Source organism: Chanodichthys erythropterus, chromosome 3 (assembly GCF_024489055.1).
Source record: "Chanodichthys erythropterus isolate Z2021 chromosome 3, ASM2448905v1, whole genome shotgun sequence".
Taxonomy (NCBI): domain Eukaryota; kingdom Metazoa; phylum Chordata; class Actinopteri; order Cypriniformes; family Xenocyprididae; genus Chanodichthys; species Chanodichthys erythropterus.
In genome coordinates, this window is record NC_090223.1 from 31,411,163 (window position 1) to 31,432,856 (window position 21,694).

The 21,694-nt window shown below is 37.3% G+C and overlaps 3 protein-coding genes across 6 annotated transcripts; 2 read left to right on the forward strand and 1 right to left on the reverse strand.

The window, feature by feature from the left end:
* The first annotated feature begins 1,366 nt into the window (after positions 1-1,366).
* On the forward strand, positions 1,367-14,043 carry gys1 (glycogen synthase 1 (muscle)). 2 transcript variants are annotated; one of them, XM_067381795.1, is made up of 16 exons: positions 1,367-1,446; positions 2,530-2,648; positions 4,864-5,045; positions 5,602-5,793; positions 6,289-6,474; positions 9,183-9,327; positions 9,590-9,707; positions 9,805-9,925; positions 10,072-10,178; positions 11,798-11,857; positions 11,952-12,144; positions 12,262-12,388; positions 12,901-12,996; positions 13,131-13,294; positions 13,406-13,486; positions 13,651-14,043. In XM_067381795.1, the coding sequence occupies exons 2-16, from the start codon at positions 2,531-2,533 to the stop codon at positions 13,861-13,863; spliced, it is 2,103 nt and encodes a 700-aa protein (XP_067237896.1). In that variant the 5' UTR covers positions 1,367-1,446; position 2,530; the 3' UTR covers positions 13,864-14,043. The 2 variants fall into 2 exon arrangements, with proteins under 2 accessions (XP_067237896.1, XP_067237897.1); XM_067381796.1 differs by lacking the exons at positions 1,367-1,446; positions 2,530-2,648; positions 4,864-5,045 and adding an exon at positions 5,082-5,498.
* Positions 14,044-14,190: 147 nt separating this feature from the next.
* On the reverse strand, positions 14,191-17,742 carry aspdh (aspartate dehydrogenase domain containing). Of its 3 annotated transcripts, none has more exons than XM_067381800.1 (8): positions 17,617-17,742; positions 17,197-17,247; positions 16,748-16,892; positions 16,554-16,638; positions 16,301-16,450; positions 15,888-16,111; positions 15,484-15,623; positions 14,191-15,178 (listed from the first exon to the last, which is right to left on the reverse strand). In XM_067381800.1, the coding sequence occupies exons 2-8, from the start codon at positions 17,243-17,245 to the stop codon at positions 15,141-15,143; spliced, it is 831 nt and encodes a 276-aa protein (XP_067237901.1). In that variant the 5' UTR covers positions 17,246-17,247; positions 17,617-17,742; the 3' UTR covers positions 14,191-15,140. The 3 variants fall into 3 exon arrangements, with proteins under 3 accessions (XP_067237901.1, XP_067237900.1, XP_067237898.1); XM_067381799.1 differs by having other exon boundaries at positions 17,602-17,738; XM_067381797.1 differs by lacking the exon at positions 17,617-17,742 and having other exon boundaries at positions 17,197-17,335.
* Positions 17,743-18,557: 815 nt separating this feature from the next.
* tmem86b (transmembrane protein 86B) lies at positions 18,558-21,681 on the forward strand. Its single transcript, XM_067381804.1, has 3 exons — positions 18,558-18,696; positions 19,136-19,379; positions 20,777-21,681. The coding sequence occupies exons 1-3, from the start codon at positions 18,646-18,648 to the stop codon at positions 21,229-21,231; spliced, it is 750 nt and encodes a 249-aa protein (XP_067237905.1). The 5' UTR covers positions 18,558-18,645; the 3' UTR covers positions 21,232-21,681.
* Positions 21,682-21,694: the final 13 nt, after the last annotated feature.

Genomic DNA, 21,694 nt, shown 5'->3' on the forward strand with positions numbered 1-21,694 from the left:
CCTCTATGGTACGGTGTTGCCTCCAGGCAACATGGTCTATTTTAGTTTGTTTTTAATAAAATAAGGCACCAACTGATTGATCTAACATATCTCAGGACTAATAACTCAAATACTAATCAATAAAACTGCAAAAAAGACCAAAACATGACAGGGGTCCATTTTGTGTCCTGTTTCAGCACGTCATATGACTCCATATTTTCATGAAAAGTGCTTTTTTCACTTGTTTGTATCCATTTAATCACCCACAAAAAATATGAGTCACCTTCACTGGCAAGTAAAGAAGTATTTTTAAGAACTTTACATTATATATCATCAAATGTTTTAGAGAAAATAACAAAAAACTGTGTGTTGCCTCAAGGCAACATTGTACCATAATGGAATCGCATAAGGCCATACAGGCATAATACAAATGTATCATATTTGTAAGGAAAAGAGTAAGAATTATCTAAATATATTTGGATGTTCACATGATTTTGTAATGCACTTATGAGAATAGTAATTCACATACTGTATCTGCATATATTATGATCTGCACATTTTCTATAGCACTTCAAAGAGGTATAAAACCCAGGCAATTGATGAGGGTGATTATGAGGGGTCATACTGTGTTGAGGAAGATAAAATCATAATGTCAATCCATTAGGGAGAGAGTGAGGGTGAGAGAGAAGATGGAGATGAGGATGAAGATGGATATGATAACTTGATATAATAACATAATAATATGATGGTTTGGTAATACTTGTGTTGCCTGAGGGCAACAGCTGAGCATAAAATGTTACTTTTTATTAAATACAAAACTTTGAATACATTAAAAACTAGATACATTTGTTTGTTCAAGTGTGTAGTTAAAGAAATTGATGTTTTCAATACATACATTTCTTTTTTTCTACATGAAAATGCCAAATGTTTAAAAATTTCCAATGTTGCCTCGAGGCAACAAACTTATAAAAATTAAATAAATTAAAAATTTATGAATATTGTTAAAGTGTCCAATTTTAAGCAGGAAAACAACACAAATATTTTTTTCTCATCAATATCATATTGCGTAGCTACTATAGAGGGTATAAAAACCAACAGTTCAACTTCCTTACGAGTTATGGGAGGAAAGTAGCAGGGATGCAGATTTTTCCCCCCTCTAAATTCTCTGTTTAGCCAATCAAAATTATCATACAGTAAACGCCTAGTTCTCTGAGGAAGTTCGTGTTGCGGCCGTATGCGCTGCTCTTCCTTTACCCAGAGATCAAGGAGGAGGAGACGGCGTCAGATAAGACACGCCCACATATCTCATGACGTGCGAGCCGTCACGCTGACGGACAGCCCAACTGTCCAATAGACAAGGTGAACTTGCGCAAGAGACTCCGCCCACTGTCAAATCATCCTCCTGGTGATTGATTTCAGCAGATGTGAGGCTTGCGCCGCTGAGCGAGGAAAAGACGCTACCGCAGGGTGAGTGCATAACTGCTTTTGTTTGTTGTCAGTCTGAAATTAAATGTCCGTATGTTTTAAAACCAGCAGAGGCACATTATCCTCCATCTGCAAAGCCTGTGATTACTGTCACGCGTAGTGCTCTTCGTTTACCCGTGTCAAATCCAATTTTGCAGCCTGCGCTCGACTGGCCAGTCCGTCCTTCCTCAAGCGTGCAGACGAAATGTCGCAACTTTTTTGATCGTGTCCACCTGTTTGTTCCGCGCGCTTTCATTTTATGCCCACGAAACACTTTACGTGCAGTTTTGTTTTGGTGATAATGACGTTCTGCCTTTGACTGTTCCTGTGTGGTCAAAGCGCACGTACATGTCAGCGCTCGCGCGCGCGCACGTAGCCAAGCATCAGACAGAGACGCAGTTGTAAAATGCTCCTAAGTCATGAATGACATTTCACTAACACTTAAATATAGGCCTACTACAGCGGTTTCATAATCCAAGTAGCCAGTGCTACGGCGTTTATGTTGAATGGACTGGAGGACCTTTAAGTACCGTTACTTCTTTAATGAAGCCTGGCTGGGTTTATAGGGACTATATAAGCCTCTTCTCTCCATCACTTTTTGTCCCTCTTGTAAAACAGACCTCATGTTTCTCAAGATATGTTGTAATTGAAGGGCGTGATGGTGGTGTGAATGAGTGTCCTGCTATTACATAGTTTTGTGATGTATGAAAAGTCATGCCTAGACTTGAGATGAAGGCACAGTGTCACATTGTATTTGGAGAGATCTCACCTGATATGTACATGCAATTGTTCATAGTACTTGCTCATAAGAGTTTTTTTTTTTTTAAATGTTTTTGAAAGTGCAAAGCCGAGCGATGAAGAGTCAATGAGGATGTAGGAAGATGAGTAATTTTAATGAAATTCTGTTGAAATAAGTTGATGTAATTCAGAAATGAGGAAGTGTGTGTGGTGTATGCTTGAAGGTCATATAATAAGATCGTATGATGGATATAAGCGTCACATTGGTTTAAATGTCAAGAGTTCAGTGCAGATCAGACTAAAACATGGATAAATTGATTGATATTATCATTGTTTTCCATTACCCAGCATGCCACTGGCGCGCAGTTTGTCGGTCACCTCCCTGTCTGGCCTGGAGGACTGGGAGGAAGAGTTTGATTTGGAGGATGCAGTCCTGTTCGAGATCGCATGGGAGGTCGCTAATAAAGGTGTGCATGTTTCTTTGCTAATGTAGTATCGTCATAGACATTTCCACTCATAATCTCAAAGATCTACACTACCGTTTACGTTTGGGGTTGGTAAGATTGAATTGTTTTTGAAAGAAGTGTCTTTTGCTCAAGGCTGCATTTATTTGACCAAAAATACAGTAAAACAGAAATATTGTGAAATATTAAAGGATTAGTTCACTTCTGAATGAAAATTTCCTGATAATTTACTCACCCCCATGTCATCCAAGATGTCCATGTCTTTCTTTCTTCAGTCGAAAAGAAATTAAGGTTTTTGATGAAAACATTCCAGGATTTTTCTCGATATAGTGGACTTCAACAGGGTTCAACGGGTTTAAGGTTCAAATTACAGTTTCAGTGCAGCTTCAAAGGGCTCTACACGGTCCCAGATGAGTAAAAAGGGTCTTATCTAGCGAAACAATCGGCCATTTTCTAAAAAAAAAAAGAAAAAGAAAAAAGGATATACTTTTAAACCACAAATGCTGGTCTTGCACTGCTCTGCGATGCGCCACGCATTACGTAATCACATTGGAAAGGTGACGCGTAGTCACCGCAGTAGGGTGAAAGACTACATCTAATTTTCTCCTCCAACTTCAAAATCGTCTGACAACATTGTTTTACTTTCTTTCTTTTTTTTTGTAAAGTCCGTTTTGCTTAATCTTTGCACATTCACATTGTAAACACTTGGTCGGTACTTCCGCCTGCATCACGCATGACCTTTCCAACGTGATTATGTAATGAGTAATGCTAGACGTCGACGATTCCTCGTCTGGTATCGTTTAAAGCCCTTTGAAGCTGCATTGAAACTGCAATTTGGACCTTAAATCCGTTGAACCCTGTTAAAGTCCACTATAAGGAGAAAATTCCTGGAAAGTTTTCCTCACAAACCTTAATTTCCGAAGAAAGAAAGACATTAACATCTTGGATGACATGGGGGTGAGTAAATTTTCATTCAGAAGTGAACTAATCCTTTAATATAATTTATTACAAGATAAATTGCATTAAAATAAAATATTGTATTAAAATATTAAATTGTATTTAAAATAACCCCTTTATATTTGAATATATTTATATATATATATATATATATATATATATATATATATATATATATATATATTTATTCCTGTGATGCAAAGCTGCATTTTCAGCATCATTACTCCATTCTTCAGTGTCACACGATTCTTTAGAAATCAGTCTGATATGATGATTTGATGCTCAAGAAACATTTCTGATTATTATCAGTGTTGAAAACAGTTGTGTGGCTTTTTGTGGAAAGTGTGAAGTATTTATTGTAACATTATAAATGTGTTTACTGTCACTTTTGAACAATTTAATGCATCCTTCTGAATAAAAGTATTAATTTCTGACCCCAAACTTTTGAATGGTAGTGTAAATTTAGTTTTTAAGATATTAGTATTGTTTTTACACTGACATGTCATGAATGCACTAACAAAAAAGTGCTATCGTACCATAGTTTTCTACTCTCTCTGTTAGGATTGAGCAGCGAGTAATGTATGCATGGCCACAGTGGAGATAAAGAGATTTAGGGTTCTACTATTTCAGTGTATTCAGTTTATCTTCTATTTTATGAAAGGTTAAAGGTTTAATCTCCAGTAACCAAAGCTGGACTTGTAAAGAAACCATACTGCATTGTACATAGTCTATTGAATTTTCCATAGAAAGTGTCAATATATTTGGTAAGCATTTGAGACGAGAGGTTTTTGATACAGTACAGTACAATACAATGTATTAACCAATACTTAAATGGATAAAAAGTTAACAACAATGTCATAATGTTTTTAATCTTAATTATTTTGAAGGTCTTTAAGATAGTTATTAGCTAGTCTACAATCATCTACATTTTTTGAAAGGAGAAACCAGATACTGTTGTTGTTGTCACACCACAAAAACCTATATGCCACATGACTCAAGTGCTGACACTGTATCCATCCACATACTTGGGGGCGCTAGAATCATGTGACCCTGGTGTTGGTATTTGCTGCACTCTGTGAATATTATATATATATATATATATATATATTATTGATGGCTAGATTAGATAAAGGTCAAGGAGGGGTCAAGGGGACATTGAGATAGCCGTTGAAAACGTCGAGTTGAAAGGGTTGGGTGGCCTTCTCTTTGCTGGACCTAATCATCTGTTGAAGGTTAACTAACCACTCTCATTTTGTGGCAGTTGGTGGCATTTACACAGTGATCCAGACCAAGGCGCGTCTGACCTGCGAGGAATGGGGTGAGAACTACTTTCTAGTGGGCCCGTATGTGGAGTCCAATGTCAGGACGCAAGTGGAGCTGATCGAACCCTGTAATGCAGCACTCAGAAGAACCATTGATAAAATGAACAGCAGTGGGTGCAAGGTATACAAATGCGTGCACATAATTACTGGCTAGTCTACTTTATATTATATATATATGAAAAAAGATTTGTTCACCTCCTATTTATCCACACTAATATGTGCACACACATAACGCAGCCCGTTTTAATCTGCTCTTATCCTCAGTGAAACCCTAAACCTTCATTCTGGAGAGTGTTTGTGTGGCATCTCCCTGGTGTTTGTGGGTGTGTGTGTGTTTTAAAGGTTAAAGGCTATTTCCGTGTCCTACAGCCAGACTGAGGTCTATTTCAGTTCTTTGAGGAAATTTCCCCCTGAGAGACGCTGTGTGAATTGATGCCGGCACTATTGCCAAGTCACTCTGCCATCAACATGACCAGAAATGAATTTGTATAAATCATTTCTCATTGAAAGTATTAACTAAAGATTGTGATCTGTCAATTGGTGAAACTGTATGAAGAAAATATCAGCAAGTGTGGTAATCTTGGTTATCAAAATATTATTTCCATGAATGTCATTTCAAATCTCTAGCAAAGTGACAAAGTTTCTGACTTCATTCCTTCCTCTGCCTCTTTCTATAGGTATATTTTGGTCGATGGCTGATTGAAGGCTCTCCATATGTGATTCTGCTAGATGTGGGCTTCACGGCCTGGTCTCTGGACCGCTGGAAGAGTGAATTGTGGGAGAAATGCAGTATTGGTGTGCCCTGGTTCGACAGAGAGGCTAACGATGCTGTTCTCTTTGGCTTCCTCACTGCATGGCTACTGGGAGAGGTGTGCAATGTTGTTTTACTATATTTATAGTATTTATTAATACTTTTAATTGCCTTTTTATTTTTATATTATAAGTTTTAATTTTTGTTTATTGGCTTTTGTAAAAAATTGTTTGAAAAAAATCATGTGTTTGTAGCTTTAATTTTTAATTCAATTTTAGTTCTAAAACTTACTTCAGTTAGTGTTCAATTAATGAAATCATAACGGAATTTTTAATAGTTTAACTATAACAACACTGGTGTGAGTCATTCCATGTTTTATATTAATATAAATTTTGTCAGTGTAAATGTGCATGTTTTTTTGGGGGGGGGGTCAATAAATTCAACAAAAAATAATTTAGATAAATACATTTTTAATAAATATTATTTTGGATAATTCAGTGAATTAAATACACATTTTTTAAAGATACATCACCTTTTCTTTTTATTTGGAACTTGGATATAAAAGAAAAATGGTTCATTCTCATTTATTATGATTTGATTATGTCTGTTTCAGTTTGCAGCTCAGTGTGACGAACCTCCTCACATCGTGGCACATTTTCATGAGTGGTTGGCAGGTTTGGGGCTTGTCTTATGCAGGCAGCGCCAGTTACCCGTAGCAACCATCTTCACCACACACGCCACTCTGCTCGGCCGATACCTGTGTGCTGGGAACGTCGACTTCTACAATAACCTCGCAGAGGTTTGTGCACAAGAATGTGTATTTGTGAATATGTGATACTTCCCCATTACTGTTTATTAGTCTAACTCTAGATAGAATTGGTTTTCTTTAGAAAACCTTCTGTTTTCAAGCAAATAATAGTCTGACATGAAGAAGATGCTCTGAGAGAGAGAGAGAGAGAGAGAGAGAGAGAGAGAGAGAGAGAGAGAGAGAGAGAGAGAGAGAGAGAGAGAGAGAGAGAGAGAGAGAGAGAGAGAGAGAGAGAGAGAGAGAGAGAGAGAGAGAGAGAGAGAGAGAGAGAGAGAGAGAGAGAGAGAGAGAGAGAGAGAGAGAGAGAGAGAGAGAGAGAGAGAGAGAGAGAGAGAGAGAGAGAGAGATAGATAGAGAGAGAGATAGATAGATAGATAGATAGATAGATAGATAGATAGATAGATAGAGAGATAGATAGATAGAGAGATAGAGAGATAGAGAGATAGAGAGATAGAGAGATAGATAGAGAGATAGAGAGATAGAGAGATAGAGAGATAGAGAGATAGATAGAGAGATAGAGAGATAGATAGAGAGATAGAGAGATAGATAGAGAGATAGATAGAGAGATAGATAGAGAGATAGATAGAGAGAGATAGAGAGAGATAGATAGATATCCAGTCAGTATCCCTCATTTAAAGGTGTCCTAGAATTAATTTACCTTGGCATAGTTAAATAACAAGAGTTCAGTACATGGATATGACATACAGTGAGTCATTGTTTCCTCCTTCTTATATAAATCTCATTTGTTTAAAAGACCTCCGGAAAACAGGCAAATCTCAACATAACACTGACTGTTATGTAACAGTCAGGATCATTAATATGTACACCCCCAATATTTGCATATGCCAGCTCATGTTCAAGCCATTAGACAAGGGCAGCCAGTATTAATGTCTGGATCTGCAGAGCTGAATAAATATAATTATATTAGCTGTGTGAACTTTGTTTATGCTGGTTAAGGCAAGCGCGAGCTCCGGGGGAGGGGAGTATGAGATTTAAAGGGGCCGCACAAGGAATCGGTGCATATATAATTATGGATCAAAATTGGCAGTTAAAAAAATTAATACAAAAAAATCTATGGGGTATTTTGAGCTGAAACTTCACAGACACATTCAGAGGACACCTTATACTTATATTAAATCTTTTAAAAAGAGTTTCTTCGGCACCTTTAAAGGTGAAATATGTGATTTTTTCGAGACTAGTGGCACCTAGGGGAATTACAAAAATTAAGCATATTTTTAAACAACCTCATAATCACAGCTCTTAAGGGTGCTTGTGAAGGCATCTCTCAAAAGGTAAAAGTTGACTACTTTCAATAAAAGATCAAATATATTAGGAAAATATTTAGCTGTGTTGCTATGGGTCATGAGTATGAAAATGAGCAGGCTAACACTGTCTAGAACAAACATGAGTGTCTTGCTTATAATAAACCCATCCAACGTATCTTCTCCGGGCGCATTTTTTGACATGACACACCACAACAGTTTGTGGCTGAGTAAACATTATAAACCGGTACATTTGTCTTTCTGAATGGATGCATGATGATGTTGTATTGAAGCGTCCAATGTAGCATGTTGCATTGCAGTGCCCCACTCGCTTTGATGTGTTCAATATGACACTGATAGCTTTAAACCCGAGTCTGCACAGTAGTGAACTTGGAGCCCGAGTCTGTGCAGTAGTGAGCATTAAGTGGAGCCGTGGTATCAAGGCCCCACCCACACAGAATCGTTTAGTACAGTTTACTGCAGAACAATGTCGGTGTGAAATAAACCATTGTGGAAATCTAGAAATTAAATTTAAAGCTCAAATATCCTCCCGAAAATCACGAAATAAGTCAGTTGTTGCCTCAGTGACAACTTTGCTCAGAGAAGCTGTCAATCTCCGCTGTCAATCTTAGCGTCACACCCCCATTTTTATAGCATCAAATAACTAAAACCAAACTTATTTTTAAAAAAATGAACACTTGAACTTACATTAGCGTGATTAAAAACTTCCTAAAATGACCGAAACCATATTTAAATAAAAATGTATTTGTAGTGTTCTATGATTTAGTTCAGAGGTCTCCAAACTCAGTCCTGGAGGGCCACTATCCTCCAGAGTTTAGCTCCAACCAGCTCCAACACACCTGCTTGTATGCCTAGTGAGACCTTGATTAGCTGGTTCAGATGTATTTAATTGGGGTTGGAGCTCAACTTTGCAGGACACTGACCCTCCAGTACAGAGTATGGAGACCTGGTCTCACGTCCATGGAGAGGGTGGGTTTATGACCTATACTGCATCCAGCCACCTGGGGGCGATCAAAATGTTTTGGCTTCACTTTTCAGATCTTGTGTGGCACACTCAGTCTAAATGCAGTGAATTTTGGCTTGCAATTCTGTAATCAAAGCTGAATGTCTTTTTTCCCATGTAATGCATCAGTCATGGTTCTACACCAGCTAAACACCATCTGGCTATTGTGTGCTACAGTAGCCACGCCCCAAACTCTCGCTAAAGGCTGAGCTGACTGCAGATCTGAGCGGACTGCTCTCAGTGTTTTGATGGTGCAATTTTTGGGGTGATAAACCCATGAATAGCATACTAAATCATTAGTCAATGAACAATAAACTGGGTTGAAAGAATGTTTTTTAACATAAAAAAATGACATACTTTACCTTTTTAAAGGAAGTGCTCTAAAGTGTCTTTCATTATTTCTCCATGTGTAGTTTAATGTGGATAAAGAGGCAGGTGACAGGCAGATCTATCACCGGTACTGTCTGGAGCGTGCAGCAGCCCGCTGTGCACACGTCTTCACCACCGTCTCTCAGATCACTGCCATTGAGGCCGAGCACTTACTAAAGCGGAAACCAGGTGACTTGAGTTTCTGCTTGTACTGTTTCCTAAAGAGACTGTAACACTACATTTCTAATAGTGTCATGGGTCAGTCAGATGATGCCATTTAAAATACCATCATGGGCATATTGATCTGGTTTTAGGAGGGATTCTGACCTCATTTTCACTCAGGAGGCTTCTTGATTTGGTTCGGAAATGGAAGTTTGGCCAGGAAGCTGCTGCATTTTGACCCATTTTTAACCATTTTCTAATGATATCAACTTAAATTTTTCTCTGTCAGATATTGTGACTCCAAACGGTCTGAATGTGAAGAAGTTCTCAGCCATGCATGAGTTCCAGAACCTCCACGCTCAGAGTAAAGCACGCATCCAGGAGTTTGTCAGAGGCCATTTCTATGGGTCAGAGTTCATAATACGCACAATCATATTCACATGTCCATATACCAAAATACTCTGTCATAACATATGTTTTCTTGTTGTTTTGTGTTCCCTGCAGGCATTTAGATTTTAACCTTGACAAGACAGTGTTTCTTTTTATCGCTGGACGCTATGAATTCTCAAATAAAGGAGCTGACATCTTTCTTGAAGCATTGGCCAGGCTTAATTACCTACTGAGGGCAAGTATTTGCGCATCACTAGTGTTCACTGTGCATTTTAATAAGTCACAGTACAAATAAAAAAAAATGTTATGAAGATGAAGAATCTTTGTTTGAAAAGGTTTTAAAAGTGACTGTGATTTTAAACATTATACTTGTATGTCCAGGTGAATCACAGCGAGGTGACTGTAATAGCATTCTTCATCATGCCTGCTCGTACCAACAACTTCAACGTGGAGACGCTGAAGGGCCAAGCCGTCCGGAAACAGCTCTGGTAACCATGACAGCTGCACTGTGAGGACTACTATTGTGAATGACACTGTGAAGCTCACACTACTTACTTCATATAAACTTTCAAGATCACCTGAAACACCACAACATGTCTTGAAAGCAGTGCTAATATTATTTATATTAGCTTATATTTTTATTTTCAATTTTCATTTTAATTGTTGTGCTTTTTTGTTTATCTATAACTTATTTTTATTTCAGTTTTAGTTTTAGCAATTTTAGTACTTTAACCTAAAATTTTATTTAAAGGATTGGTTTACTTGGTTCATTTTAAAATTAAAATGACCCCAAGCTTTACTCGTCCTTAAGCCATCCTAGGTGTCCTATGACTTTCTGATGAACACAATCTGAGTTATATTAATAAATATCCTGACGTATTCAAGCTTTATAATGGCAGTGAACAGGACCAACTTGTATTAGGCTCAAGAAAGTGTCTCCATCCACATCCATCCATCATAAATGTACTCCACACGGCTCCGGGGGGTTAATAAAGTCCTTCTGAAGCGTAGCGATGCATTTGTGTAAAAAAAAAAAAATCCATCCATATTTAACAAGTTATGAAGTAAAATATCTAGCTTCCGCCAGACCACCTTCCATATTCAACTTATGAAGAAAGTGTAAACTGGTGTCGCATCAGTTAAGCTTTTTCCATAGTTGAATAGGGAAGGTCGTAGGATGTAGTGTAAGCTTTATGAACTGCAGTTTTAAAAATTTATTTAAATAAAAAAAAAAAAAAATAGATTTAGTTTTAGTTAATAACAATACTAGTCATGAGCATCCCAACACAGCTGCCTGTTTTCTGTTGCCATTCTGCTGTGAAGGATGTATGATGATATATTAAAAGAAATATATTTAGTTATACTTAAAATAAACAGTAGTCATAATATCACCTAATTGAGAAGAATAGTTAAAATTCTAGTAATTTTATTATTTACTCATGTTGTTCAAAAACGCATGCATTTTTTTTTTTTTGCTTTCACACTTGGTTTGCTTGCCTGGTCTGAGTTTGATTCCTCCCCCTGCCCACATTGGATTGTGTTCATATTATATTATTTGGGTCTGAACCCCTGTTGCTTGGTAACGACGATGCAGGAGAAGGCGGCAAAATGCTTAGTGCTACTAAACTCACTTATATATTTTGTTGTTTTGTGAACCTTTGGTTTTGTTTTCAAAGCATCAGCACATAACGGCACCTGCATCTATCTGTCGGGAATGTACTGTGTTCTAAAGAATGCGGGAGTCCATTTCTGCTGAAGGAGAACAGAAATGAGATATACATTCTCTCTGCTTGCAGTGCATCACTAATGATTGTCAGGAAACTGAGTGAGATGCACAAGTTTTATTGAATCGTATGTCATCAATAGCGGTTCACTTTCGCAATTTAGTATGAATGTGTACCCCAGACCACCCTTTTTAATGTGGACACAGGTACGGTTCCCGGGTGCACATCTGAGTTCAGAAAACGGCAATCATCAACCAAATGAACTGAACTCTGACGTGCACCAAAAGTGGTAGTGTGAAAGTACCCTTATTTTCAGGGACTCAGGGTCTGTGGAAACAATAAATGAATTTTGTTGTGATTTTGCATCTTTGTTGTATTGTCAGGGACACTGCACAGACTGTGAAGGAGCGCTTTGGGAAGAAACTTTATGAATCACTTTTAGTGTGAGTTGTCTCTTATGTTCGACTACATTAAAAATGTGTAAATGTCATCTTTGGAGTGACGTTGCTCTCTTTTTTTTTTCTTTTTTGTTCTCAGAGGGCAGTTGCCTGATGTGTCTAAGATGTTAGATAAAGAGGACTTCACCATAATGAAGCGTGCCATCTTTGCCACCCAACGACAGTGTCTGCCCCCCGTCTGCACTCACAACATGCTAGAGGACAGCAGTGACCCCATCCTCAACTGCATCCGTCGCATTGGCCTCTTCAACACCTCTCAGGACCGAGTCAAGGTACACAGACATTCTGTGCTGTAATAACCTGTATATAATTAATTGATTCTTTTCTCTTTTTTATTTCTGTGGGAAAAATAATGAATACACTTTTAAAGCCTCATATTCTTCTGCTAGGTGATCTTCCATCCAGAGTTTCTCTCCTCAACTTCTCCTCTCCTGCCAATGGACTATGAAGAGTTTGTGAGAGGCTGCCATCTTGGAGTATTTCCATCTTACTATGAGCCCTGGGGATACACACCAGGTATGACTCCACACACTCCTATATGTACACTACTGTTCAAACGTTTGGGGTCAACATTTTATTTTTTGAAAGAAACTAATACTTTTATTCAGCAACTATGTATTAAAATGATCAAAAGTGACACTGAAGACATTTTTACAATTTTACAAAAGACTTATTTTAGATAAATGATGATCTTTTGAGCTTTCTATTCATTAAAGAATCCTGTATTATTTTACAAAAAAATATTAAGCAGCAAAACTGTTTTCAACCTTAATAATAATAATAGTAATAAATATTTCTAGAGCAGCAGATCAGTATATTAGAATGGTTTTAAAAATCAACATTTTAAATAAAATATTTGATAATATTACTGTTTTCACCGTATTTTTGATCAAATAAATGCAGCCTTGGTAAGTATAAAAGACTTCCTTCAAATACTGGGCAAAATTTTACTGATCCCAAACTACAGTAGTGTATGAACTAATTAAATATTGTATTGCCACTCAACACAATGAATGTATCTCTCTTAGCTGAGTGTACAGTGATGGGTATCCCATCCATCTCCACTAACCTGTCTGGGTTTGGCTGTTTCATGGAGGAGCACATTGCCGACCCCTCAGCTTATGGTGAGAGCCGTACATATATGGCGGAAAAGATCAACAGCAGCTACAAGATTCTCTCTCTCTCTCTTTTTTTTAATCAGTTTTATTTAATTTCATTAAGTGTAATGCACATTTGATCCTAATTCCCTCTCTCTCAGGTATCTATATTCTGGATCGGCGGTATCGTGGGGTGGACGAGTCCTGTAATCAGCTGACGTCTTTCCTGTTTCAGTTCTGTCAGCAGAGTCGCAGGCAGAGGATTATTCAAAGGAACCGAACCGAGCGCCTCAGTGACCTGCTAGACTGGAGATATCTGGGCAGGGTCAGACACCACACACACACACACACACACACACATGATGTGTGTGCATCAAAACAACAAAGCTAACAAGTTACTGTTCTTGAACTAATGTAACATGTTTTTATTTCTTAGTATTACATTTCTGCCCGCCATATGGCTTTGGCGAAAGCTTTCCCGGACACATACATCTATGAGCCTCAAGAACCCACTTCAGTAAGTTAAAACGATGAAAAGCAAATTTGAAATTAAGTTTATTAGTTTTAAATTTAGGGCCTTGGAGTCAAAAAGGTTGACTGTTCTAGACAGCTTTGGTAATGTCTGTGAAATGGACGTAAAGATTTCTTGTTGACATTTATTCTTTCGTTCATGTAAACCAGACCACAGGCTTCCGTTACCCGCGGCCCGCCTCGGTGCCCCCGTCTCCCGCCCACTCGCTTCACTCGTCTCCTCATCACAGTGAGGCTGAGGATGAGGAGGAACCATATGACGAAGATCTGGAAGCAGAGAAAGACCGGGTCAATATCCGCCAACCGATAAACTTACCGAACCGGAACAAGAATCATACAGTTGGTCTTCCTGAAAAAATCTAACACACTCCTATATGCATACATAGACACAAACTGCAGCTTATATACTGTGAGGCACTCGTATACAGTGACACACACACACTCACGCACACATAATAACACTCCCCTAAAAGTGAACGTAATGCCTGCAAACAGTGTTTGCATGTTGGATTTCTGAAGAGAAATAAATAAGGTATTTAAGTATGTTGTGAGCCATAGTTTTTGAAGATTTCACTGGTGTCTTTCATACAAGGCCTAGTACAAAACAACTGAGAGCAAAGAATTAAATGGTAGCTAGAGTTATTCAAATAAGTTCATATGGATTCATACCATATTGACATCCAGCTGTGTGCCAGTGATGCCAGTCTAAATCTGACATTCAAATCAAAGTTACTGTGAAAAGTACTGTGAAAAGTTAAGCTGATACAAATAAAAGTGTTTTGCCTACTAATGTAGGTTTCTTCCCATGATAAACTAATTGAGATGAAGAACATAATTAATAGAAGCATTTACTTTAAAGAGACTTTTATTAGAAATGAGAGCCTTATCAACTCCTTAAAGGAAAGTTTTAAGAAAAATGTATTATTTATACACTTTGTTCCAAACCTGTATGACTTTCTACTGTGGACCACAAAAGAAGAATGTTTTGAACAATGTTCACGCTGCTCTTTTATATAGAAAAATAGTGAGTCAAGGTTCAGTGTATAAACAAAAAAATATGATAAATAGTCCATATGACTCTAAAGTCTTACAAGATCTTTGTATTAAGAACAGACCCAAATTTAATCTCTATACTGAAAATCATGCTTTGACAGTCATAGTCACTATTCCCTTTCATTTTGCAAGTTTCAAAGAGTTAAAATTCTCCATTTGTGTTTCACAAAAGCAAGAAATTCATACATGTTTCAAAAGAAGAGTCTGCGTAAATGACGACATAATGCACCGTTAACCCGAAAACATTATTGCATTGCTTTGCTCACTGGCAATGCTTTGCTCCCTTTTCATTATGTACTGTCAACCATAGTGAGTATCCAGCCATTTTTGTTATTGTTATTAAAGACCATAGTTAAATGACAAGCAATTAATGTAGCAAAAGCTAACCAGCCAAACGAATACACTGGAACATCATTGATACTGTAATACAAATATACACCAGCACTGTTTGAGTTTGTCATGTCTGTCACGGCTGTAAAACTGAGATTAAAATCTACAACATTATTGACACGACACTTGTTTTATTCATCATGTGCAGCTGTTATTCTTCGGTTAACTTGTACACTTTCTGCAGAAATCCACTGATGTCAACACAGATATACCCTCCCTCCATGACCCTTGCAGACTGAAAAAAAAGACAAAAAGTAATTTAGATATACTGTAATATATAATAAGACGGACAAAAAAAAAATATTAGATACGTAACTGCATATCCATGTATTATTTTCGTTAATTTCCAAACTTTAGCAGGACAGAAAGCATAGAAGATAATTACAAAAAAGTGCAAAAAAGGTTGTGATGGAATTGTTTTTTATGGCTATATTATCTGTGTAAAAACAGATTTGGCTTGGGGTGTTCAGCACATACTGTGATTTTTGGCTATATGCACTCCGTCGGTTTACTCCATCTGTCTTTCTTACACAAACATACCCAGTAAGCTGCTCCAGAAGGAATTGTATGTGGCATTTCCTGTTACAGCTCCCAGTTTGGCGGGGTTCTGTCTCACAGTTTTCACTGAGAACCCATCTGGACCAATTACCTCAACCTCCACAATATGGTAGTCTGTTAATCTGGAGAGAGGGGCAAGAAGAGAAGAAGCTCATACTCAAGGTTAGGGATTTGAACAAAAACTTAAACTTGAAGTATAATGTTTTTACTTGTAGCAGTGAGCCACTACCTAGCAACATGCTGAAATGTCACTCTGAACCTTTTAGCAATTGCAGTACATGGTAATGATGAATCAATCACAATAATAAGCAATCCACTTTAGGTATGGAGGCAGTTTTATTATGATACAAGGAATGAAATGCTTTGAGGACCAGTTGGCAACTCACGCAGTGTCTGAAACTATTTCTCCAGTAACCCCATGAAAGCCCAACTTTGATGCGGCTATGGCCGCAGCTGCCATAGTGTTCACATTGTTGGGGGCGATGGGGCAGAGATCTGCTACTGAGCCGCTGTACAAGACCCGCCTCCCCTCTCCCTCTGTCCAATCAGAGAGCAGGCCACCAGTCAGTCGAAAGCAAGAGGGATGTTTAGACATTCGGATCGAGAGAGCCTACGAGAGAGACATTTGAAAATTCTTTAATATATTTTAATGTGGGAGGGACAATAAAACTTAGTTGAACTTCAGCTATGATTAAGTTATTTATTAAATATATATTGTATGGACAATCATATAACAGTTTGTACAGTGCTTTAATTTTTTTGTGTTTCAAAATAATTATAACAAAATGGTTTCATGCACCTGCAAAGTTCCGCTGTCATTCATTTTTTGAATATCTTGGCCACCCCATAATGCACCACTGGGCACATAAAGTGTTTTCCCATGTTGTTTTGCAGCAGTGCGGAGTTCGTGCTCAAGCTGGGGGTCAGAGAGGGCAGAAGGGCTGCCCACCTGAGGGAGGGAAAAACTTGATCAGGGATGATCCTCTAGCAATTACATAACCAACACAGCTCAGGATTTCAGGTGATAATATAGAGGTAAACAGTAAAGTTACCAGGAAATGAGCATGTGAAAGAAATCTGACACCAAACTCTTTAACTATCCGTGGATGACACACCTCCACTATTACATCAGTTACTCTGAAACACACCAAATACTTATAATTACATAGCTCTGTTTTGCTCTCCTCCTTACATTTCAACAAATATGCAACATACACGTGCATACACACATAGTGGCAATGTTTACCTGTGTGTGAAATCTGAGAGCTCATGCAGAACGAGCTCTTTGGGCAATAAATCTTTTAGTTTGTCTGGATTTCGGTTCCAAACGAATGCTAATTGCAGCCCCACTTGAGGCCCTTCCCTTTGGATCTTCTCAACAAGAAACTGACCTTAATGTGGAAATAAAGATGAAATAAAAGCTTCATTGACAAATACTTTTTTCAAAGCGTTTTGTAGTCTATGGATTTTTCAAATTATTTAAATTCAGACAGATTCTAATTCAGACAGTTCTATGCTTATAGATTGAGGGCCTACATATGTTATATTTAAAAATAGTAACAGTAAGTGTAGACAATAAAAATGGAAAGTTTGTAATAATAATATGATATATTTTATGTGCAAATGTAAATCAAAGGAGTAACAGTAGAAAGAGTTGTGGCTATTCAAACTAGTTCTTTTTGCTGGAGAACTCACCTAAATGTCCATATCCCACAATTCCAACCTTTAAGGATCTATCATCCATATCTAAAGAGTTAGAAAAGAGATTCAGCAGATGAATAACAGAATTTCTAGAATGTCTAATCTGTGATCTTGACAACAGCCACATTAACAGTTAAAGAGAGCTAATTATTATCCACAACAACAAATGTATTTTATCTTGTACCTTCTAAAACATCGAAACAGACGTGCTTAAAGCCTTATATTGTACAGCACTCACTGTAGTCTATATTCAACCACACATGCTTTTGATTTAATCTTTGGCCCCTCCCCCTTTTCATTTCCTCCACCTCTCCGTCAGCGTCCAACTATATATTCTCCTTTATCTCTAAAAACACACTAATCTCACCGGCTCAATCTCTCCTCACAACCTTCACTTACCTGCTTATTCCTCACCTTTTCTCTGTTTTTCACTCGCTCTTTCTTCTCGATGTTAGTCGAACTCTCTCTCCGCTGTTTAAACTTGAGAGATTGTTGGATAGGTTAAAGTTCATGTTAATGATTAGACTTTGTGTGAATCCATTGGTGTTTGGCTATTTTAAAGTTGCACTGTATTTTATGGTAGAAACTGTGATTCTGAACCCAAACCGAAGAAACTATGCCATCTGCATACAGGTCTTAAAACACACCTTATGAAGAAGTGTAAGACAAAATTATTATATCAGACAATATATAAAATATAAAACATTTACCCCTGGTTTCACAGACAAGGCGCTAGTCCTAGACTAAAATGCATGTTTGAGCTTAATGTATTTAGAATAAATTAAAAAAAGGATTAAACTTTATATAGAATTTTCTTTTTTTCTTCTTTTTTTTCCATCATAACACTGCGTCTTATGAATATCTTCAGCAGTTTTGATTATAACTATGCAGTTAAAACCACTACCATCAGTGAAGCTTTGATCAATATGAATTAAAAAGTATAATAATTACAAAACTTTGGATAATTGTAGTCTATATAAATATATAAAACTTCAATAAGCTTCTTATGTTGTCTATCCTTACTTTCTTACCAGAAAAGCTGATAAAATGAAAAAAGACAGAAAACAAAGTGAGAATTGTTTTTTTTCTATAATTAATAAAAAAAGTTTATCTTTCTGAACTTGTGTCTCAATCATCAAACCTTTGCTCTTACTGATAATGTCACCACAGGGTAATAGGCCATATTGCAGACAGAAACATATGCAGATATAGAGGGAGAGACGAGCACAGAAAGAAGGAGAGAGAGTGAGGGGTGTACTTTGTTTATGACAGAACAATCTGTCAGATAACGCATCCCTCATAATGGTCCAAAGTCCAGACCTACCCCATTCAGTGAAACACACTGGCATAGTTCACAGAGACATTACACATCTCCCAGTTGTGGAATACGTGGCCCACATCTGAGAACGCTGCGTGTATGAATGCTTAGGCCCGAAGAGAGAGATGGACATCCTGGAGACAAGTGCCTATGACCGCAGACAACGCAGAAACACGGTAATCACAGCAAACACATGCACATAAGTACAGACACCTGCGTTCTGCTCTTGTTGGATTACTTTTATCACATCCAGTTTACTCATTTACATCCACATGGATTTAGTCACAATTATTTTTCTACACTCTAAAAAATGCTAGGTTGTTTCAACCTGTGTTTGGGGCAAATATGGTCCAACCCAACTGATAATTACATTAAATTAAATTTTAAACCCAATGGTTGAGTTTGAACCCAATCATGGGTTGAAACAACCTAGCAACAACCTAGTGTAGCATGGCTTCACACTCATATCATGTGTTCATTTCCTCATAACAAAGATATTTGCATTTAATGTTTGATGATACTGTTTGAATTCTGTTTAGAGCAGAATAAGAGCAGACTGTTTTTGTTTTTTTATTTTTTATAACTGATGCCTGTATTTTTTCCATTCTTTTCCAGTGGTGTGTACTGTTTCTTCACCTCCTCCCTTTTTTTGCATCCTGCACAATATACTTCTATTTGTGGATCCCAGATTCCGCCCCCTCTCTTCTAGCGGCTGGCATAAAGGCCGCTCCAATCCTCTCGCTGGTCTTTCTGGCATTCAGCTATAATGGGGGACGGAGTCTCATGGGTGTGGCCGGAGGGTTGCTGCTCTCAGCGGGTGGAGACGTTTGCCTTATTTGGCCAGAACTTTTTATCCATGGTAAAAGTTATTTGTCTATCCCATATCTTAACTTAAAGGATTAGTTCACTTTAAAATGAAAGTTAGCCCAAGCTTTACTCACCCTCAAGCCATCCTAGGTCTATATGACTTTCTGATGAACACAATCAGAGTTATATTAATAAATATCCTGACGCATCCGAGATTGATAATGGCAGTGAACGGGACCGGGAGTATGAACGGGAGTATTAAGCTCAAGAAAGTATATCCTTCCATCCATCATAAACGTACTCCACACGGCTCCGGGGGGTTAATAAAGTGAAGCTATGCATTTGTGTACGAAAAATATCCATATTTAACAAGTTATGAAGCAAAATATCTAGCTTCTGCCAAACCACCTTCCGTATTCAAGTTTCAGAAGGCCTTTATTACCCTCCCAGAGCCGTGTGGAGTACACATTTATGATGTATGGAAGCACTTTCTTGAGCTTCATACTTGTTGGTGCCGTTCACTGCCATTATAAAACAGAACTCAGATTGTGTTCATCAGAAAGAAGAAAGTCATATACACCTAGGATGGCTTGAGGGTGAGTAAAGCTTGGGCTAATTTTCATTTGAAAGTGAACTAATCCTTTATGTCTATTAGGGTTACTGACACAGATCCTACCAAGAACATGTCCAGGTCATATTTCACCCTAAAATAATATACTTTTCATACAGAAATGTATTTTAAGACCATTAAACAATTTTTTGCATTGGGATATTTCTTTCATGGCAGTTAGGCACTATTTCTCCATAAAACCTGTTATGCAAAATAATAATAAAAATATATTATTGTTTAAATTGTAAAGTATTTAGAACTCAAGGCTTCTGTCTTTATATTAATTTGATATATGCACAGTATAAGTACTGTATCACAGTAACGAGAAGAATAGAATTACCTTTCAAAATAATATACAATTAACCACATTTCTCCACAACAGTGTTATTTTAGTATAAGTTTATTTTACTTAATGGTTTGAATGAGTGTTTGTTATAATTTTAGTTAACGTTTTTGTAATTTTGTTGTGGTTTTGTCTCTTTTTAATTTAAAAAAAAAAAAAATTAATCTAATGTCCATGTAATTTTTTCATTAATTTTATTTCATTTTCAATTAAGTAGCCTACATCAAGTTAAAGGAAAATGACAAATGTTTCCTTGCCAACTAGCTGAAAAAAAAAATATAAAAAAAAAAAAAAAAAAAAAATATATATATATATATATATATATATATATATATATATATATATATATATATATATATATATTTAATTAATTAATTTATTTTATTTCGATTAAAATTTATTTTATTTCAAGTAACAGAAATATTTTTATGGTTTAAGTTTTAGTTAATTATAATAACCCTGCTCACAGTCCAATCTCTTTCTTTTTCTTTTTCAGGAATGGGCTGCTTTGCTCTGGCCCACTTGCTTTACTCTGTCACCTTCCTGTCCTCACGATATTCTGCAACATCTTCGTCTTACTCATTCTTTTTCCTCTACCTCGTCCTGTGGTTGATCGGTGGTGGACTTTATGTTTACCTGGTGCCCTTCCTATGGCTTGATCCAGAAGCTGACGTCCTCGTCCCAGCCATAGGGGGTTACGTGCTGCTCATTGTCATCATGGCCACACTGGCTGCTCGTACACGGCGGCCGCTCATCCTGCTGGGCAGCCTGGTCTTCATGGCTTCTGACCTCACAATTGCACTTACAAAGTTCAATGTCGTTGATATAGAATACGAAAGGCACATTATTATGACAACATACTACCTGGCACAGCTGATGATTGCACTGGGTGACGTGAAGGCGGTGCTGGAGGAGGATGCTGATGATATCCACAAGTGGAAGAGATCATAAAACTACTGTGAACTCAGGATATTGGTTCAAACACTACATTGTGCATCATCATCATCACTGAAAAGGGTTGATTACGGCATAAAATGAGGCACATTTGGATAAACTTGTGTCTGTTTTGCAGTAAATGCACAACTACTGTGTGGACATGACTTATATCCCTAAATATCAGAAATATTATACAGTCTGACCTAACAACTGAGACTTCTAAAGCAGCTGTAAACTTATCACAAAAGACTCTGTGCTGATATGAACTGATTTTATTAAATTTAAATGTATTAAATCAAGTTTTATTTTGTCCAACAACACAAATATTTATGCTCAGATGCTTCACATTGAAATTATGCTGTTTCTAGAGCAAAGATTAGTTTGTCATACTTAAACAGAGATTCATTTTGTGGTCTAGTTGCTGGCAAAAGAGATATGTGAAACAGATATGTAGAAACAATAGCTTAACTTAACATTT